Source organism: Colobus angolensis, unplaced genomic scaffold, assembly GCF_000951035.1.
Source record: "Colobus angolensis palliatus isolate OR3802 unplaced genomic scaffold, Cang.pa_1.0 Scaffold331, whole genome shotgun sequence".
NCBI classification, from domain to species: domain Eukaryota; kingdom Metazoa; phylum Chordata; class Mammalia; order Primates; family Cercopithecidae; genus Colobus; species Colobus angolensis.
Genome location: NW_012116611.1, coordinates 2,475,092 through 2,497,368, shown reverse-complemented (window position 1 = coordinate 2,497,368; position 22,277 = coordinate 2,475,092). Strand labels below are relative to the sequence as shown.

The window sequence follows — 22,277 nt, the reverse complement described above, 5'->3', positions numbered from 1 at the left end:
AGAAATTCAGAGATCACTTGGAAGATGGTATACAAAACAAATATCACGAAGTCTTTTAGAACTCAGAATATCCAAGATGAACATGAAAGAACAAATTTGAAAAGCAGCTAGAGAGAATTGGCCAATCACCATGAAAGAAAATCCCATCTGAATAAAAGTGGACTTCTCACTAGAAGTCTTACAAGCCATGAGAGATTGTCGGCCTACTTTCATCTTTCTTAAGAAAAGAGTCAATAATTTTATAACTTGCCAAGTTAAACTTTATAAATGAAGTAAAAATAAACTATTAACCAGGCAAACCCTAAGTGAATTTGTCACCACTAAATTAGATCTGCAGGAAATACTCAAAGTAGTTATAAACATAAAAATAAAAAGATGATACATCATAAAAGCATACATAAGGACAAGACTAAAAATTTTATTGAGACTACAAAGCAACTAGCTAACAACACTATGAAAGGAACAAAACCTCACATATCAATATTAACCTTGAACATAAATGTTCTAAATACCCCCCATAAAAGAGAGAGTAGCAAATTGAATAAAAAAAAAAAAAACTCACTTATAACTGCCTACAGGAGACCCACCTAAGGGTTAAAGACACCTACAGACTAAAAGTAAAGGGGTGGAAAAAGATATATCATGAAAATGGAAAACAAAAATGGGATGGGCAGGAATAGCTATTCTTATATAAAACAGACTTAAATTAACAGGAAAAAATAAAGAAGGTCACTATATAATGATACAGGGTTTAATTAAATAAGAAGATTTTACAATCATAAATATATATGTACTAGAGATCCCAGATTCTTAAAACAATTATCCTAGACATAAGAGAAGAGATAGAAAGCAATAAAATAATACACGAGGACTTCAACACCCCACTTCCAGCACTAAACAGATAATAAAGGCAGAAAATAAACAAAGAAGCCCCAGATGCAAATTGGGCTTTAAACAAAATGGACCTAATTGACATTTACCGAACATTCTACACAACAACCTCAGAATCTACCTTTTAGTCACCTGCTCATGTAACACTCTCTGAAATTGGCCATATGCTTGGGTATAAAACAAGTCTCAAAACATTTTAGAAAATCAAAATTACGTTAACTGTCTTATTGGACCACAATGGAATGACATTAGAAATCACAACAAAGTAGAACCCTAGAAACTAAAAAAGTACATGGAAACTAAACAACTTGCTACTGAATGACCTTTGGGTAAATAATAAAATTAAGGAAGAAATTTAAAAATATTGGAAACTAATGAAAATAGACACATAAAATGCAAAAACCTCTGTGATACAGCAAAAGTGTTGCTGTAAAAAAAACTTTATAGTGTTAATTTTCTACATAATATGATACAAAGATCTCAAATTAACAAAGTAATATTCCATCTTGATGAACTAGAAAATCAAGGACAAACAGATGCAAAGCTGAAAGAAGAAAAAAAAAATAAAGATCAGAGCAAAAGTAAATGAGATTAAAACCAAAAAACAAAATAGATGCAAACGATCAACAAAATGAAAAACTGAATCTTTGAAATATAAAAATGTGATTGACCACAATCTAGATTAAATAAGAAAAAAACAGTAAAGATTCAAATAAGCACAATCAGAAATAATAAAGGTGACACTGCAACTGATACCACAGAAATATGAAATATCATCAGAGACTATGAGGAGCATTTCTGTGTGCACAAACTAGAAAACCTAGAGGAATTGTGTAAATTCCTAGAAATTACAACTTCCTAAGAATGAACCAGGAATGAAAAGAAATATTTAATACACCAGTAATGAGTAATACAATTGAATCAGCAATAAAAAAACCTTTTAATGAAAAAATAAAGCCCAAGACCAGACAGCTTCACAGCCAAATTTTACCACATGTACAAAAAAATAACTAGTACCAGTCTTACTAAAACTATTAAAAAAAAAACAACTGAGGAAGAGCGATTTTCCCCAACTCATTCCACAAAACCAGTGTTACACTGATACCAAAATCAGGCAAAAACACCCAGCAACAACAACAACAACAAAACCACAACAGGCCAATATCCCTAATCAACACAGATGCAAACATCTTCAACAAAATACTAGTAAAGTGAAACCAACATCACAACTACATATATATATATATATATATCCTTATGAATTGGATTTTATTATAGGAATGCAAGGATGATTCAGCCTATATAAATCAATAAATGTAATTTACCACATAAATAGAATTTAAAACAAAAAACATATGATTAGCACAATGGATACATAAAAAGCATTTGATAAAATTTAGCATCACTTCACAATTAAAAAAACCCTTCAGGAACTAGGCATCGATGGAATATACATCAAAATCATAAGCCTCATACATGACAAACCCACAACCAACATCAAATTGAATGGGGAAAAGCTAAAATCATTCGTTTTAAGAGCTGGAACAAGACAAGAATGTATAAAATCTCACCACTCCTACTTGACATAGTACTGGAAGCTGTAACCAGAGCAAACAGGTAAGGGAAGGAAACAAAAGGCCTCCAAAAACAAAAAACAATAGATCATCAGGTAGATGTACTGGCAAAACGGGTGTCAAATTGTCTCTGCTTGCTGATGACGTGATTTTTCTACATAGAAAATGCTAAAGGTTACTCCAAAAGACTAATAGATTGGATGAATGAATTTAGTAAGCTTTCAGGATACAAAATCAACATTCAAAAATCAGTATCATTTCTGAAGAGAGGCAGAGCAAGATGGCCAAATAGAAGGCAACACCCCTGATAATCTCTCCCACAGGAACACCAAATTTAACAACTATCTACAACAACAAGAACAAAAATACTTTCACAAGAAGCAACAATCAGTTGAGCACTCAAAGTACCTGGTTTTAACTTCATATCACTGAATGTGGCACTGGAAATGGTAGGAAAGACAATCTTGAATCATCAACATCCATGTGGTATGGAGGTAGAATCTGTATGCTTGGGAGAGGGAGAGCACAATTGTGTGAGACACTGCATTGAACTCATTAGTGTCCTGTAACAGCAGAAATCAAAACCATGCTGAATTCAGCTGACGCCTGCTCATGAAGGAAGCATTTGGACTTGACCTAGCCAGAGGGGAATTTCCCATCCAAGCAGTTGGATCTTTAATTCCAGCAAGCCTTGCCAGCGCAAGCCAAAGTGCTCTTGGACTCTAAATAAACTTGAACACCATTCTAGGCCACAGGGACTGCAATTTGTAGGTGAGTCCTAGTGCTGACCTGGGCTCAGAGCTAGTGGACTTGGGAGGCATGAGACTTACTAAGACACCAACTTGGGCAGGTAAGGGAGTGTTTGTGCCACCCCTCCCACAAACCCAGGCCACACACCTCACAGCTCTAAAAGGTTTCCCTATTTTCCACTTAAAGAGGGGAAAGGATGAGTAAAGAAGACTTTGACTTGCATCCTTGATACCAGCTCAGCCACTGTAGTATAGGGCACCAGTCAGAGTCATAAAGGCAACCTTTTTAGACACTAGCTTCTGGATGACATTTGTTGACGCTCCCTGTGCCAGAAGGGAATCTACTGCCTTGAAGGAAAGAACCTAATCCTGGTAAAATCCATCACCTGCTGACTAAACAGCCCTTGACCGCCCGAATAACCAGAAGCAATATCCAGGTAATATGGCATGGGCTTTGACCGAGACACTGCGACTTGGTGGCTTCAGGTGAGACTCAACACATTCTCACCTGTGGTGGCTATGAGGAGAGACTTATTTGGCTTAAGAAAAATGGAGGGTAAAGGAGAGGGCCCTTTTGTATTTTACCGTATGTACCAGTTCAGCTACAGGAGGGTAGAGCCTCAAGCGGGCTACTGGAGTCCTAGATTCCAGGGCTTGGCTCTTGGGCATTTCTGGACCTTCCATGGTCCAGAAAGGAGCCCATTGCCTTGAAGGTGAGTCCCAGGATAGGCAGAATATACCAAAAGCTGACTGAAGAGCATGTGAGCATTAAGTGAACATTGGCAGTAACTTGGTAGTACTCCCTCTGGGCCTTTGGTGTTGGTGGCCATGGGGTGAGGCTCAACTGACTGTGGAGAGGGGAGGGAAGAGTGGGAAAGACTGCATCTTATGGTTTCAATGCCAGCTCAGACACAGCACAACAGATCATCAGGTAGATGTATAAGGATTTGACTCCAGTCTTTGGCTCTTAAACAGCATTCCTGGACTCACTGATACCTGGGAAAACTCACCACTCTGAAGAGAAGAACATAAGCCTGGCTGGTTTAACCACCTGCTGATTAAACCCTGTAAAGCTCCAGGGCTTTGAGTAAACAGGCAGTAGCCAGGTAGTTGTTACAGTGAAACACGGGTGAGACCCAGTGCTCCGCTGGCTTCAGGTCTGACCCTTCAGGTCTGAATCCCATAATCATTGCCACAGGGCTGTTTGTGTTACCCCTCCACTAATTTCAGGTGGCTCAGAACATAGAGGCACCATTTACTTGGCAGAAATTAAGGGAAGAGAACAAGAGTCCCTGCCTAGTAATACAGAGAAATCCTCTGGATCTTATCAAAGACCGTGAAGGTACTACCTCTATGAGTCTGCAAGAACCACAGCATTACTCAGTTTGTGGTGCCCCCTAATGCAGATACAGCTTAGACCACAACACCCAAGTCTCTCTAAATACCTGGAAAGCTTCCCAAAGAAGGATGGGTACAAATAAGTCCAGATTGTGAAGACTACAATAAAATACCTAAATTATCAATGCCCAAATACCAACTAACATCCATAAGCTTCAAGACCATCTAGAAAAGCATGAAGAGCACCAAACAAGCAAAATAAGTTTCCAGGGACAAATTCTGGAGACTCAGAGATATGTGAACTGTCCATGCTGGAGAAACAGATATGTGAACTTTCAGCCAGAGAATTCGAAATAACTGTGTTATTTTGAAACACAAAGAAATTTAAGATAACAGATAAGCAATTTAAGATAACAGATAAGCAATTAACAAATCCTTAAGATAAATTTACAAAGAGATTGAAATAATTTAAAAGAATCAAGAGGAAATTATGGGGTTGAAAAATGCAAGTGTCATAGTTAAGAATGCTTCAGAGGCCGGGCATGGTGGCTCACGCCTCTAATCCTAGCACTTTGGGAGGCCAAGGTGGGCAGATCACCTGAGGTGGGGAGTCTGAGACCAGCCTGACCAACACGGAGAAACCCCGTGTCTACTAAAAATACAAAATTAGCCGGGCGTGGTGGGACATGCCTGTAATCCCAGCTACTAGGGAGGCTGAGGTAAGAGAATTGCTTGAATCTGGGAGACAGAGGTTGTGGTGAGCTGAGATTGCACCATTGCATTCCAACCTGGGCAACAAGAGGGAAACTCCATCTCAGAAAAAAAAAAAAAAAAAAAGGATGCTTCTTTACCAAGCAGAAGAAGGAAATAGTGAGCTCAAAGGCAAATTATTTGACAATTCACAGAGAAGACAAAAGAAAAATTTTTAAAAAGCACACCTACAAGATCTAGAAAATAGCCTCAAAATGGCAAATTTAAGAGTTATTGGCCTTAAAGAGGAGGTAGAGAGAGGGAGAGATTTGGTAGAAAAGCTATTCAAAGAGGTAATGACAGAAATCTTCTAAAACCTAGAGGAAGATATCAAAATTCGAGTACAAATAGTTTATATGTTTATGTAATACTAAGAAAATTTAATCCAAAGAAGACTACCTCAATGCATTTAGTAATTGAACTATCAAAGGTGAAGGAAACAGAAAAGAAAAAACGTGTAAAGGAGCTCCAATATGTCTGGCAACATACTATTCAGTGGAAAATTTATAGGCACAGAGAAAGTGGCATGACATATATAAAATGCTGAAGGAAAAAATGTTTATACTAGAACAGTATATCCAGTGAAAATATCTTTCCAACATGAAGAAAAAATAAAGAGTTTCCAAGACAAACAAAAGAGGAGGGATTTCATCAACACTAGATGTATCCTACAAGAAATGCTAAAGGGAGTTTTTCAATCATCAAGAAAAGATAATAACGAGCAGTAAGACATCATTTGAGGGTACAAAACTCACTGTTAATAGTAAGTATACAGAAAAACACAGAATATTATAACACTGTAATTGTGGTGTGAAAACTACTCTTAAATAGAAAGACTAAAAAATAATGAGTCAAAATAATAATTACAACTTTTAAGATGTAGACAGCACAATAAGATACAAAAAGAAACAAAAAAGTTAATATGCAGAGAGATAAAATTAAGTTATGGAGGTTTTATTAGTTTACTTCTTGCTTATTTGTTTGTTTATGGAAACAGTGTTAAGTCCTTATTTACTTAATGGACTGTAATATATTATTTGAAAGCCTCAAGGCAACCTTAAAACAAAAAATTTATAACAAAAACCCAAACAAATAAAAAGAAAGAAATGAAATCATACCACCAGGAAAAAAAATCACTTTCAGAAACAGGAAGACAGTAAGGAAGGAAAGAAGGAAGAGAAGCCCGCAATACTACCAGAAAATAAATAGCAAAATGGCACGAATAAGTTCTTACTTATTAGCAGTAACACTGAATGTAAATAGACTAAACCCTCTGATGGAAAGACACAGAGTATGTGATTGGATAAAATAACAAGACCCAATGACCTATTGCCTACAAGAAACACACTTCACCTATAAAGACACACATAGACTGAAAATAAAAGGATTAAAAATATATTCTATGTCAATAGAAACCAAAAAAGAATAGGAGTTTCTGTACTTATATCAGATGAAATAGATTTCAAGACAAAAACTATGAGAAGAGACAAACAATGTCACTCTATAATGAAACAGAGGTCAATTCAGCAAGAGGATATAACAACTTGAAATATATATGCACCCAACAGTGGACCACCCAGATTTAGAAAGCAAATATTATAAGAGCTAAAGAGAGAGATAGACAACAATACAATATTAGCTGTAGACTTCAGCACCCCACTTTCAGCATTGAAAATATCTTCCCGATAGAAAATCAACAGAAACATCAGAATTAATCTGCATTATAGACAAAATAAGTTTAATAGATGTTTATAAAACAACTCAGAGCGGGATAATACTTATCTCTTTAGAACATAAAACATTGTCAAGCATAGACAGTATGTTACATCACAAAACAAGCCTTTAAACTACACACACTGTACCCTGTTTTGGGGGCAGGGGTGAGGGGAGGGAGACCATCAGAACAGCTAATGCACGTGGGGCTTAAAACCTAGGTGACAGGTTGATTGTTGCAGCAAACCACCATGGCACATGTATGCCTATGTAACAAACCTGCATGTTCTGCACATATATCCTGGAACTTAAAGTAAAATTAGAAAAAAAAAAAAAAGAAAAGAAAAAAACATTAAAAAATTGATATAGCATCAAGCATCTTCTCTGACCACAATGAAGTAAAACTAGAAATCAATAAAAAGAAGAATTTTGAAAACTATACAAACACATGGAATTTCAACAATATTCTCCAGAATGAGAAAAGGTTAAATGAAGTAATTAAGAAGGAAATCAAAAAATTTCTTGAAACAAATGAGAATGGAAACACAATATACCCAAACTGATGAGATACAGCAAAAGCAGTACTAAGAGAAGTTTATAGTTGTAAGTGCCTACATCAAAAAGTAAAAAAAAACTTCAAATAAACAACCAAATGTTGCATCTTCAAAAGCTGAAAAAATAAGAACAAACCAAACCAAAAATTAGTAGGAAAGAAATAATAAAGATGAGAGCAACTATATGCCAATAAGTTGGAAATTTTAGAAGAAGTAAATTCCAAGACATATACAACCTTCCAAGAGATTGAATGATGAAGAAATCCAAAATGTGTATAGTCCAATAATAATAATGAGATTGAAGCTGTAATAAAAATTCTCCCAGCAAGTAAAAGCCTAAGACCTCATGGTTTCACTCTTGAATTCTTTCAAAAATTTTAAAAAGAGCTAACACTGATCCTACTCAAATGATTCTGAATAATAGAGGGGAGAATGCTTCCAACCTCATTCTATGAGTCCAGTATTATCCTGATACCAAAACCAGGCAAAGACACATTAAAAAAAAAGAAAATTGCAGGCCTATATTGCTAATGAATATTGACGCAAAAATCCTCAACAAAATCCTAGCCAACCAATTCAACAACATACTAAAAAGATTATTCATAATGACCAAGTAGGGTTTATCTCAATGATGCAAGTATGGTTGAACATATGCATATCAGTTAATGTGATATATCATATTAACAGAATGAAAAACAAAAACCACGTGATCACTTCAATTGATGCTGAACAATTATCTGATAAAATTCAGTAGCCCTTCATTAAAAAAAACCCTCAAAAATCTGGAAATAGAAGAAACATATCTCAGTGTAAACAGCAAAATGAATAAGGTAGTATTACAGATTATAAATCAAACTATAAAAGAAATATCTGTTAGTTGATGCTGATATAAATGATAAACTTTTCTGTAATTCTATAATTGCTCTAAAATGGAAGTATATTAAAGAAATAACTGTTCAAGACAATTTCTAAAAATATATTACTAAAATAACTACATCTTGGTAGTTAAAACTAGCAATGTAAGACCTAACATTTGTACATAGAATTTTCATGCCCATTTTTTCATTTTTTCCTCTGATACCACTGTGGTACAAGCATTATTGTTTTTAGTATTAATATTATATTCATCCCCATTTTGTGGGAGAAAATTAATGCTTAGAAAAGATAAGGTGACTTTCCAAAGATCACTCATCCAGTAAGTAGCAGGGGCTGGAACTAAATCCAGGCATTATGACTTCATGTAATAGGTTATTTTCATTCCACCATGCTGCCTCCCATGTCACCACAAAACAAAGACAAGGGATTAACATTCTCTAATGAAGTGATTTCCATTACAACATCTGATCTGGCATTACAGTGTCTAAAATGGAGGCAAGAGAACTGTAATTTATGAGCTCTGGGAACTTATTAAGATCAGGTAAGTTATCAATAGATTAGTTTGTTGGTAATGGTGGTGGCCATTTTCTTATTTGTTTTATTATATTCTGCTTTGATAATGCCCAAGATTACTCTTTTAGCTATATTTTTGTATATTTAGATTAATATGTTTGTTGCGTTTTGCCATATTTGGATCTGTTCGTATCTCTTTGGGTACTAATTTCTTATTTCTTAAAGTGACAGAAGATAAAGTTCCCTCTGTCTTTTAAAACTTAATTAAATTATGTATGGCTCATATTTGTAGAATTTTCAGATTCTAAAATATGTAATTTAATTATAAAACATATTTAAATATCTAATATATTTACTATAAAAACATCCTAAATTAGCTGGTAATTGAAGATGCTTTTTTGTCCTTAACCAAATTAAGAGGAAGAAAATTTAGAGTAAAATTTTTTCCTAGCCAAAACTTCTCAAACATACATTCAGAATATGTTCCACTCTAATGTATGGTGCAGTTACATGAGGATAGCTAAGCTAATTTGACATTGAATGTTTGACTCAATTAATGTGAACTGAATCATTACTAGAAAAGAGAAAAGATGAGGATAATGTGAGTTAAGTGCAACCTGAATGCTTTTCAGTCTACGGTGCCAAGAAACTGTTCCTTTCCAGAACAAGTAAACAAGAGTGCATCTGAAGGGAGGTAGCAGGCAATTTTTGAGCTTTTCATACCATGATCCCTTCTTATCAGTACAATATTGTGACTGAAGATTTAAAGAGTGATAATGTATTTGAATTAGACAGAGAAAGTAATATCACCTTGGATCAATTGTCTTAAAAGAAACACAGACTGAATTGGGAGTGAGGAGATCTAAAACCAATCCTAACTGGTGGTTAGCAAATGATGCCTGGATGCAAGAAACGTAATAAGCAACATATTTAAGCACATTCATCCAACCAATCAATTGGTCATCTCCTACTGATTGTAAGCCTGTATGTACTTGTGTTGAGATTTAAATCCCACCATTGTGTAATGTTGAAAATATAGGTAGCCCGCTTTTATTATTGTAAATCCAATAGCCATCACGTTTGACTAAATAGTAAGAAATAAAAGGTGGAAATGACACTGTGAAGAATGCTATGAAACTCTTAGGCTTGAAATTCTTTGAGGAATATTTCTGATGTGTAATGAGTACTCCAGGGAGACGATTCAGGACATAATCAAATTTTTTAAAAGTATTTTGACTCAGGTCTAAGGGTTTCCTGCCTATTGACATAATTATAATACCCACATAAATCAAAGAATGTAGGTTTTATGTTTGTGAATATAACAACTATCACTAGCCCTGTTGGTGAATTGTACATAGTTCTGGTTACATTTCAGATATAAACACTAACCAGCACACTTCACTTTAATGAAAGGTTAGGTAGTAATTATAGTAAAATATCTAAGATTGGAAAACAAATTTTTATTTTACTTCAATCCAACATATTTCCTTTAGAAGTTGGTATGCCTAAATTTCCATTACATGTTTGTACTCTCATTGGAGAAAAATTAAATTTTTTACAAACTTATATGATGAAGCATATTCTCATCCTTACTTGCTTTTCAGATTAGATACACAGCACTCTGAAGAAATGAACGCCACCGGATCTGAAGAGCAGTTCCACGTTATAAACCACGCAGAGCAAACTCTTCGTAAAATGGAGAACTACTTGAAAGAGAAGCAACTATGTGATGTGCTACTAATTGCAGGACACCTCCGCATCCCAGCCCATAGGTAAGTATTTTTATGTATGCAGAATGGTTTTGAGTAGGGCAATTATAAATAAGAGATAATAAGTACATGGATTATAAATTGGAATATTTATAAAAATACTTATTTTCCTATATTGAAAAAGTGCTAGCCTATGTGATTCGTTTCTCTGTGTATTATTTAGAAGAGCCAGACTTTGAAAAGACTGATGATGGAAAGTATAACACAAACACACCCTCTAAAAAACATCAGTTTACGTGTTTGACCTTTCTAACTTCACTACACTGAATTGTAAAAGATTTTATGGAGAAAACAGACTCACTAGTGTGACAAACTTGCTGAATCCATTTCATGCTTTTCAGTGAAATTATTGACTCATTTAAATTCCTACAAATATTTCCGATTTCCAGGTTGGTTCTCAGCGCAGTGTCTGATTATTTTGCTGCAATGTTTACTAATGATGTGCTTGAAGCCAAACAAGAAGAGGTCAGGATGGAAGGAGTAGATCCAAATGCACTGAATTCCTTGGTGCAGTATGCTTACACAGGTAAGTGTTTAATACCCATTAACTCATAATGACCCTACATTATATAACACACATTACTGTAGTTATATAATAGTAGTTATTATTGCTACTACTACTACTATTCTTCAGTTTCCTCAGTAGTAGTACTACTGCTACTACTACTACAAAGGTGAGGAAACTAAAGAATAGAACAGGTAAATAAATTTCCTAAAGTAATAAAAAGGCATAGTCAGGACATAAACTCAGTAATATAAAAGATCAAGAGGTATATAACATGTAGAAAATACCTTATACATGAGAGCAGACAGCTATTTAACAAACATTCAGGAACAACTCTGGAATGGCGTGGGCACATTCTTGTTTGTAAAAAGAAGAGTGAGAGTGGGATCTTCCAATCCTACAGTAGACATTTAGTCATTCTATTCATTCAGAATAATTTTCATATCTATTCAAACTGTAAATAAAGGTAACAATGAGTTTGGGGACTAAAAATTATTTTGACTTTTATTCCAGAATGATTATTTCATCTTCAGGGCCCCTTAGTATTAACATACTTTTATTTGGTTATGTATACTTAGGCTCTTCTTAAGACTAAAAGCTTACCTCCTAGTTTTCTCCAACAGAGTCATTTTCAAACATTTTTGCTTGCACTGTCTGTGAAATAATTTTGAAAAACGATGTGCTCTCCTTACATTTTCCATTAATGACTAAAATACCTTGTAATTTTAAGTATTTGTAAAGTATATATTCCCCAAATATTGTAAATATTAACCTTTTTAAAGCACTATTAAGTTTGCATTTTAAATGTATCTAACAAATCTCAATCCTATAAGAATTAGAAACAAGAATTCATTTAAAAATATATCTATATGACAGTCCCTCAAAAGTTAAACAAAATAGCTACCTTATAACTCAGCAATTCCATTCGTAGTTATATACCCAAGAGTTAAAAACACGTCCACACGGCATTGTGTACACAAATGTTCATATAAGCATTATTCATAAGTAAAGAGTAGAAACAACCCAAATGTTTACAAACTGAGGAACGGATAAATCAAATACGGTATATGAACACAATGGAATACTAATAGACAATAGAAAAGGAATGAAGTAGTAATAGATACTACCACATGGATGAACTTTGAAAATATTATAATAGCCAGATAAAAGAAGCTTGTCACAAAAGATCGCTTATTTTAATATATCATTTACATTAAATGTACAAAATAGAAAAATGTGTAGAGGCAGAAGGTAAATTATTGGTTGTAGGAATATGGAGGGAATTGGGAATGAATGTCAATAGGTATGAGGTTCCTTTTGGGAGTGATGAAAATGTTCTGTAATGAGATAGTGATACAGGTTGCAAACTTTTTTGAATATACTAAAAAACACCAGATTGTACATTTTGAAACTATCAATATGATGAATATGATATGATTTAGATCCTAATAACAATATGTATGAATAAGCTTTTATTTCAAAGTTGTTCCTGTGCCACAGCCCCGTAATGTAGCATAGTATACTTTGGGATAGATGAGGAATGTGACTTCCTTTTATGAGGCGAGAAAAAAGAAAATGATGGAAAGGACACTGGGAAAGTAAAACCTGTGTGGTAACAACTGTTTTGGGAGCAGACCATTTTTTAGGAGGGGTATGTAATGGAATTTGAGGTACTGAAATTTCTTTACATCAAATTGATCTGTGTCTCAGATAGGTTTTATATAGCTCTAGTGGTATGCATGCTATTTGAAGACCACTGTTCTAACAAAACTACTTTGAAATTTCACAGTACTTCATTCCTTTCTTCAACTTTCACCTTTCTCTTGACAAGCCTTTAAACAAAAATATTATGCTCTAAAATTTCAACAAACTTTTTAAAATTGGGAGTGAAATAGAAAGAACTTTATTTCTTCTACCTGATACATTTTAATCCTTAGAAAACATCTTTTTTGTTCCCAATGAGCATTCGTAGGATAAAATAATTCAGCCAGCTGGCTTGACTATCCTTTTACTCTTTAATGAAGTGAAACTTGAACCAGCTCCAAACAGCCTTTCTTAAGCATGCTTGTAACTGAATACTGTACACTGTAATACACAATGCTTTCCTACTGTACCCGAGACATTTATAACTATTCCTCCGAATGAATATTCTTTCTAATAAACAGACCAAATGTAAATGTCTATAGCAGATGAATATTTATATCTGAATTGGAGAATAGTTCATATTTCTCTAGGTCTCATGAGATATGGGCAGGGCGCTCTCTTCAAAATCAGAACAAGAACAACACAAGAAAGTCTGCTGATGGGCTGGACCCCTTTACAATATATTTTACAGGTTGAACTATGTATACAGGACCTCACAATATGTATTACTCTTTTCTTCATGGTTATGCAACGATATGGGCCCCATATTAAGGTATTTTAGAAGGAAAAACTTTAGAGGAATAGTTTGTGATTGATATCAGCCATTTGAAACATTCTTTATAACGTGGCAAAAACAATAAAAAGCAGGGATGACTCATAAAAATAATGTAATTTTTGCAATAACTAATCAATAATACTTGTTCCAAAAATAAGAGACATATAAATATAAAAGGACTAACTTAAATTGCTTCTGATTCTGTTTTTAAAAATTCATCACAGATATTTTCAAAAAGAGTCAGATTTTTTTTATAACAAAGCAAATAAGTAATTCTTAATTTGTAGACTCTTGGCAACATATGCTTCCTCTTGAGACAGTGCCAGGGGTCAATTCCAGAGATAATATTTTGGGCAAATACATCTTTACCAGCTAATGTAGATACAAAAAATAGACATAAAAGCTCAGTGTTCTTCTTACAAAATAAATGAACAATTAAGCTTAATGCGTTTCTTATTTACCAAGATATTTACCTCCTCACAAATGACAGTTACTTGCATGGCCAATTGTATGATTCTTATACAATATGACATAATGTTCTTTGAGTCATAATGAAACAGCTTTTTCAACTTTATGCAGGAATGATTTAAAAATTAAAATTGCATGCGTTTAAGGTACAACGTTATAGTCTCATGTACATATGCAATGTGAAATTATCGATATAAGATTTAAATGCAGGCCTAAGATGATAAAGAAATAACAAGCTGCTCTTCTTTACAATAATGTTATTCACTGTTTCTTTGCTATAGTCATTTTTGATAATTTAATCTGGTTCATTTCAGCCATCTTATTAGTGCTTACGGACAGACTGTCTTGCGTATATTAGCCTCAAAACGTGCTCCAGAACTGTTGAAAAGCACAGTTCTACTAGAGAGGAAAATAAAAAGAAATTTAACTAGTTGACATGTCTTTTATTTTATGGAACTTATCATCATTCTTTGCTTTTTCAAACCATCTAGGAGTCCTGCAATTGAAAGAAGATACCATTGAAAGTTTGTTGGCTGCAGCTTGTCTTCTGCAGCTGACTCAGGTCATTGATGTTTGCTCCAATTTTCTCATAAAGCAGCTCCATCCTTCAAACTGCTTAGGGATTCGATCATTTGGAGACGCCCAAGGCTGTACAGAACTTCTGAATGTGGCACACAAATACACTATGGTAAAATCAGTTGCTTCCACTTAACTTGTAATAAAAATATGTTAATGTTGTAATAAAATTAATAAGCAATATAAACTTCTATAACTTGTAGATGACTTTCACATATTATATATTCAACAAAAACATTTATCTGGTTGAGCTGCACTCAAGCAAGCTTTTCCTTTTTTGAATTACAGATGTTTAATTAAATCCCCAAACTTGAGGAAATAAAAATACTGCCACAAAATAAATTGTACAACTGGATATTTCAAGTAGAATCTATAGAATTAAGATAATGTTAATTCTCTGATGTTTTTGCACAATTAGAGCTTTAATTTGTAAAATTGCACAAATTATGATTTATAAAGAAAGTGAAGTGTCTTTCAATAAGGAAAAATGCTAATATCAATGGGTCAATAATTGTCAGAGCTTAAAAACTACCAAAATTAGGCCGGGCGCGGTGGCTCAAGCCTGTAATCCCAGCACTTTGGGAGGCCGAGACGGGTGGATCACGAGGTCAGGAGATCGAGACCATCCTGGCTAACACAGTGAAACCCCGTCTCTACTAAAAAATACAAAAAACTAGCCGGGCGAGGTGGCAGGCGCCTGTAGTCCCAGCTACTCGGGAGGCTGAGGCAGGAGAATGGCGTAAACCCGGGAGGCGGAGCTTGCAGTGAGCTGAGATCCGGCCACTGCACTCCAGCCTGGGCGATAGAGCGAGACTCCGTCTCAAAAAAAAAAAAAAAAAAAACTACCAAAATTAGTGGCACAATCTCAGCTCTCTGCAACTCCGCCTCCTGGGTTTAAGTGAGTCTCCTGCCTCAGCCTCCCGAGTAGCTGGGACTACAGGTGCCCGCCACCATGCCCGGCTTATTTTTGTATTTTTAGTAGCGATGAGGCTTCACATATTGGCCAGGCTGGTCTTGAACTCCTGACCTTGTGATCTGCCCGCCTCGGCCTCTCAACGTGCTGGGATTACAGGCTTGAGCCACCACGCCCAGCCCAGATAGTTTTATTGAATGAACTTCTTTATGTCTTAGTAACAAATTTTACTTTGGTTAAAAACAACTTACAGTTCAATTCATTAATGCAACTAACTTAAAATCCCTTTCAATTCTATTAACAAATCAAAGGCAAATGTTCATAGGTGATAATTACTTAAATGTTGCATGTGATAAGATAGAGCATATTAAATGGACAGAGGATATTCAATAAAGCCTTACAATAGATGCTAATACTTCCCTGATGCAGAGTAAAAATAACCTTTTTAACCTCTGAAGGGAAGGACACAAGATGGTTCATTTTGTGAAACCCAGTCAAAATATTTCAAACAAATGAAATTGCTTCAGTTATTTAATATTAAAAAACAAAAAGCAATTGTATACAAGTGAACAATAGAAAGTCACACGTTGAAATCATAAATGTAGCATTTTTTAGAATAGAGATGCATATAAAGAGTATTTTTCTGGAGTTTTATACAGAAGGCAATTTTTTAATTTCTAAAATTTCAATTGTTTAAAAACTTCTTATCAAATCTTTCTTCCTCCTACTTCCCACCCTAGGTCCATTGCTCAAAATTTGAAGTTTGAAACATATTCCTCAAACAATACCATTATATGGAGAATCATATTATAATGGATTGACATTTTAAAATATATCATTTAATTACACCATTTATGTTCCTGTGTCCTAAATACAGATGCCATATAATCTAAAGGAACAGGAGTTAGGAAGGTCAAAGTTTTATTCTACCACAAAAAGTAAACATGAAAACTTCCTATTAAATTATTTAAGTTCTTGAACTAAGTATTAGCAGTTTCCTGTTTAGTATTACACACTCGCAAGCAAAATACATTCTGAAAAAAAAGCTTGAATTATTTTTGTTGCTCAAAATGAACTTGTCTTCCTTTTCCTATTATGTGACCAAAACGGAGTATTGAAGCAGGGTGTGCATGAAAATGTAATATTGTTGTCTCTCTTAATCTCTCTTCTTTAGTTATGTTAGTATCTATTGTAAATACAGGAAAATATATAAAGATCTTGCTATAATAATGTTTTTGCAGTACTGTATTGATAGTTTAATAATATAAATAATTTTAATGTCTAAGAATAATATTAAACAATTTAGGGATTCAATTGTAATCATGTGCATTGGTAGACTGAACAACGTAGATTGCCTTCCCTGATGTGAATGGTCCTCATCCAGAAGTACCCTCACAGACACACTCAGAATGCTATTTGGCCAAATGTCTGGGTACCCCCTTATCCAGTCAAGTTCACACATAAAATTAACCATTTAAATCATATAGATAGTTGTCTGCACCAATGAAGCATTTAGCAAATACGTGATAGTCATTTGGTAAATTTTGCAACGATATAAGTATAGATTATTATAAAATGAATAGTTAATGCAGGGCACAAAAGAAGTCTCCCTTGGAAGGTGTATAGAGTAAGTGTTTACCTTGAAATTAGGAGCAAAATAATTCCCAAATAAAACCATTTAAAATTCGTCTTTAAGTGAAACTAATTATTTCTATACAGTACTGGATACCGCAATGCAAAATACGGATACTTTAAAATTACACTTACTTTTTATTTAGACTAATCTACTATATTGCCCAGCAATTTTCAAAAGTCCCATTAAGAAGCAATTCTGGAGTCATAACAAATTCTATCAGAAAATCTAGGTTTTTCCTCTTTGTTTTTAATTGGAAAGTGGGTAGAAAGGAGGAGATATTGAGTTGTTGTCCATAATATTAATGCAGTTTCAGAGTTTATATAAATTATCGGTACTATATAACCTTAACTTTTATAGCTTTATATTTGTCTAAACTCTTTCACAAAAATCCTATCACTTATGAAAAGCAGATGCAACATCAAACAAAATGCAGTAAGCATGATTTCAGAGGCTTATGTTTGAATCCAGACTTTGCCACTTACTCCATAGGGAATCAGACAACTCATATGACCTGCTTTCTTATGAGACTAATTCCGCTTTCTCACAAGATCACCCTGGTGATGACTTAATGCTTGTGAAATAAATCAGTAAAGTGTGAAGTGCTGTACAAGTGTAATGTATTAATAGTTGTGCTACTATCACCATTATTTGTATAAGTGGGGGGGTCTTCACCCAGAGACATCTGCTACACTAAGAACAGCAGTTCTCTTTCAATTGTTTGTCTTAATCACAAAGGGTTATTTGTCTAAATAGGTCAGTTTGAAACTTACGGCAATCAGAGCTTTCTGATGGGTATGTCAACATTGATGACTGCTGTATGGATAACTTCCTTATTTGACTGATTCACTTCCACAATGACTAAACTAAAAGTAAAGCTGAGGTGGTGATTCAATTTATTTAGAGACCCCAATTATTCAGAGATTAGCTTACACTGTTCCTGGAATATCTGTTTATTGTACAACATAAATTGCAAGTTAGGTATGTTTATCTTTATTTTAGAAATATATTTCATTTCATTTAAAACTTGAGATCTTCACTATGAGAAATATTAAAAATGATCATTCTGTTGTCAAACAAAGAACATGTAATATTTATAAACTAGAAAAAATATGATGGTGTTTTAATTTAAAAAAATGAAACACAGATGTTTGTAACTATATATTTGACAAAATACAACACAATGAAAGAAGAAAGAATTGAGATATAATATATAAATTTATTTTTTTTTGAGACGGAGTCTCACTCTACTAAAAAAAAATACAAAAAAAATTAACCTGGCATAATATATAAATTTAAAAGACATCCTCCGTCTTTCCTAAAGAAAAAAATTCATACGAGTCCTTTATAGATTGTCCTGAACCCATAGATTGTTACCAATTGTAAAAGAGTACTTTTCTCTTGGTCAATAGAAGATCATACTTTTCCATAAAAGGAAAGTTTTTCATCATTTTTTTTTCTTATCTCTAAGGAATTCAGTTTCTTTCTGCCTCACATACATAGCCAGAGTTAACTCTCCTACGTTTTCAAGATAGCCACCAGCTTAAAAAGTTCCAGCCTTTTTCTTATGACTTTTGGCTGAAGACCAACTAGACAGTCAGCTCTGAAGTCATGAGCTGCTGTTGTCACATAGAGCAGCCGGGAGCAAAAAGTGCCGCTTTTGACTCCAACACTCTGCCTGTGTGGGCTGTGAAGCAGTTAAAGCTAACCTTGTGTGTTCTATAAATAATTCCCACTGGAAGCATTTGGCCTCTCAGCTTCAGAAGGCTCCCTGTTATCCATGTCACGGGTAGCAGGAGCACCTATTTTTTATAAGTGGATACATCTGTGTGTCTCTTGCATTTTCTGAAGTTTAAGAACATGAAATGCTTTGATATGCTTATTCCATTAAGAAATTTCTAAAGTGCAGACTTTTAGTAGATGACCTTTCTTTTCTAGGAACACTTCATTGAGGTAATAAAAAACCAAGAATTCCTCCTGCTTCCAGCTAATGAAATTTCAAAACTTCTGTGCAGTGATGACATTAATGTGCCTGATGAAGAGACCATTTTTCATGCTCTAATGCAGTGGGTGGGGCATGATGTGCAGAATAGGCAAGGAGAACTGGGGATGCTGCTTTCTTACATCAGACTGCCATTACTCCCACCACAGGTATGGAAAATCACCTACCTAGGTAATTTAAAATATAGTTCTGAACTACCACTAGGCACTAATCCGTTTCTTATTTGCCTCATTTTATTTTCTCAGAAGATTCCTGGTAATTTGAGGGTACAAGATTTGTTTCACAGAAGGATATATTCAACCATCAATTAGAGGCATTAATAAAAGACAGAAAAAAAATGGCTGAAAAAAGCTAAGGTTAAACCATAAACATCAGAATACTCATTAGTTTCATTTTCACCACATAATATTTGTAAAAAGCTGGGAAAATGGTTAGGCTATTTTTTTTTTTTTTCTGCATGCCTTCTAGGCAAAATGTTAATAATTAGTACAATAGCCTTCCAGAGGAGAGTCTAGGAAGGAGTCAGATCCTGAATAATATCTATTAATATTATCTGCTACAATCAAAAAATGCTATCATACTTTGGATGCACTATAACATAATCATAAAGGCATCCTCACCATATATGTTGAATTGAAGGATTATAGCAAAGATGATTCTAAGAACAAACACCTTTGAATGAGATCCAGGGTTAACTCACCTCATACTGAATTTTGGAATGCAGTCTCACCACATAATTTCACCATTGGTGATAACCACAATTTTTTCTCTGTAGCAAATTGATCAATAAAATTTCTAATACATGTGGATATATTGCACATATGCATGTAATATATTCTGAATTTGTGGCTATAGGCCTCAAATATCATCCAAATTAAAAACAGAGACCTTGTATAGATTTAGTGGATCAATAATGTTATAAATATTAATATGAATCCACTTTTATAACAAAGTTACTAATTAAGTGTTAATATTGAAAAATAGATTGTTAATCTGCTGATGATTTTTCCACTTTTTTTTTTTTTTTTTTTTTTTGAGAAGGAGTCTCGCTTTGTTGCCAGGCTGTAGTGCAGCAGTGCTATCTCGGCTCACTGCAACCTCCGACTCCCTAGTTCAAGCGATTCTCCTGCCTCAGCCTCCCAAGTAGCTGGGATTACAGGCACGTGCCACCACGCCCAGCTAATTTTTGTATTTTTAGTAAAGATGGGGTTTCACCATGTTGGCCAGGATGGTCTCGATCTCCTGAACTTGTGATCCGCCTGCCTCAGCCTCCAAAGTGCTGGAATTACAGGCGTGAGCCACTGTGCCCAGTGGATTTTTCCACATTTTTTAAAACTTCCAGCTGTTAATTAAATTCCATAGAACTCTATGCATGCTCTTAAGAATCTATCCATATGCAATGAAAGAGCATTGATTACCTTTCTGGTTATAGCAAGTTTATCCAAAGAGCAAGGCAATAGTAAAGCCAAAAACAGAAATAACAAATATATATGTAATTTTAGATCCAAGGTTCTAAATCTTTGGATTGATAGATGATCTTTAGAATCTATGGAAATTTTATGTTTGAGTGAACATTTACACTTATGTGTATTATTCTCAAGAAAAGTTCTATGATATATGAGATTCTCAAAGACTGCCTTTCAAAATATTCCTGGGTCTGTGAACTTATTAAAAATACAATTTCTCATGTTCCACTGCAGACCCAGTTAACCAATTTCAGGGGAACAGGCTGAAGAATCCGTGTATTAACAATTTTTCCTTGTGATTTTAGGCATAAAAAACTTAAGATGCACTGGTGTAAGATCAGAGTATTATATCTTTACAGAGCCTTAAGTCTATAAGACATTTTCAGCAAAGTGAACCTCTTAGTTTAAACTTCTGTTATTTTATTGGAATGGAGGGAAATTTCTAGCCCAAATATACAACCAACAGTACTGTGGTAGCCCACCTCTGAGTATGCCTTAGACCTAGAATATGGACTGTGTGAACTTTTCCTGTTGATGGTAGTGATAGGCAATGTCATGCAAATATAGGCTTTCCAAAAGAATTTAAAAGGTGACTTTACAAGTATTTTAGAAATGAAACATATAAAAAGGATGGTGATGAATCTCTGAAGAGTATTTTTAAGGAAAAATACATAGCCTAGTTTTTAGACCTATTTCTAAAGCATGTGCATTAAGCAAATGCCTGGACTCTCATGAGGCAGGTCAAAATAAAGATCCATCAGATATCACAGGCAGAGTGAGAACAGAACTGAAATTAACACACGGAGAGCAGGAAAATTCAGAGAAGTTTAATGTAATAAGATTACCTCTTCTATTCCAGCAACCTGCTCACTATTCCTCTCAATGTCCCATGATACTGTGGAGCCAAAACTCCAAGGGAACCAATCTAAGATGACTCTTGACAACATTCTGAAATATACTCTTGACTTCTCTCCAACTCATCTCATGAAAAATACTTTACCTCACTTTTATCAGTGTTAAATAAGGTCACTGTCTGCCAGGTAATGATAGTTAAAAAGAATTGGTCATCTCTTTTTGTTAATATGCTGGCTAGTTACTAAGGCATGTATCTCAACTCAGTTAAAAAGCACCTGCTTTCAGAATACTGTACAGAAGTGATCAGATGATAAAGATACCATCCACCATGTCTGTTATTATTTTAACTGAGCATGTTTGCATGACCACCACTACCAACACAACTACCTCAAATCCACCAAAAAGATTGCTACTTGTGTTAGCCGCATTCAGTAGACTAGGAGATTCTTGCTTGTGCAGACACAGCCATTCTCTTTGACTGCTTTCCGCGATACTTTTTTTTTTTTTTTTTTTTTTTTTTTTTTATTTTTAGTAGAGACGGGGTTTCACCGTGTTAGCCAGGATGGTCTCGATCTCCTGACCTCGTGATCCGCCCTTCTCGGCCTCCCAAAGTGCTGGGATTACAGGCTTGAGCCACCGTGCCCGGCCTCCGCGATACTTTCTATGAGTGCTTTTTGATGTTTGCTCCTTTAAATTATATGTGTACACATTCA

The 22,277-nt window shown here is 34.6% G+C and overlaps 1 protein-coding gene across 2 annotated transcripts in view; it reads left to right on the top strand.

Moving 5' to 3' along the window:
• Positions 1–22,277, top strand: part of KLHL4 (kelch-like family member 4) — a 176,507-nt gene that overhangs the window by 110,707 nt on the left and 43,523 nt on the right. For both annotated transcript variants that reach the window (XM_011952075.1, XM_011952076.1), the window contains exons 2-5: positions 10,563–10,730; positions 11,117–11,253; positions 14,611–14,807; positions 19,180–19,392. In XM_011952075.1, coding sequence (XP_011807465.1) covers positions 10,563–10,730; positions 11,117–11,253; positions 14,611–14,807; positions 19,180–19,392 — 715 coding nt within the window. The remainder of the gene's footprint in view (positions 1–10,562; positions 10,731–11,116; positions 11,254–14,610; positions 14,808–19,179; positions 19,393–22,277) is intronic.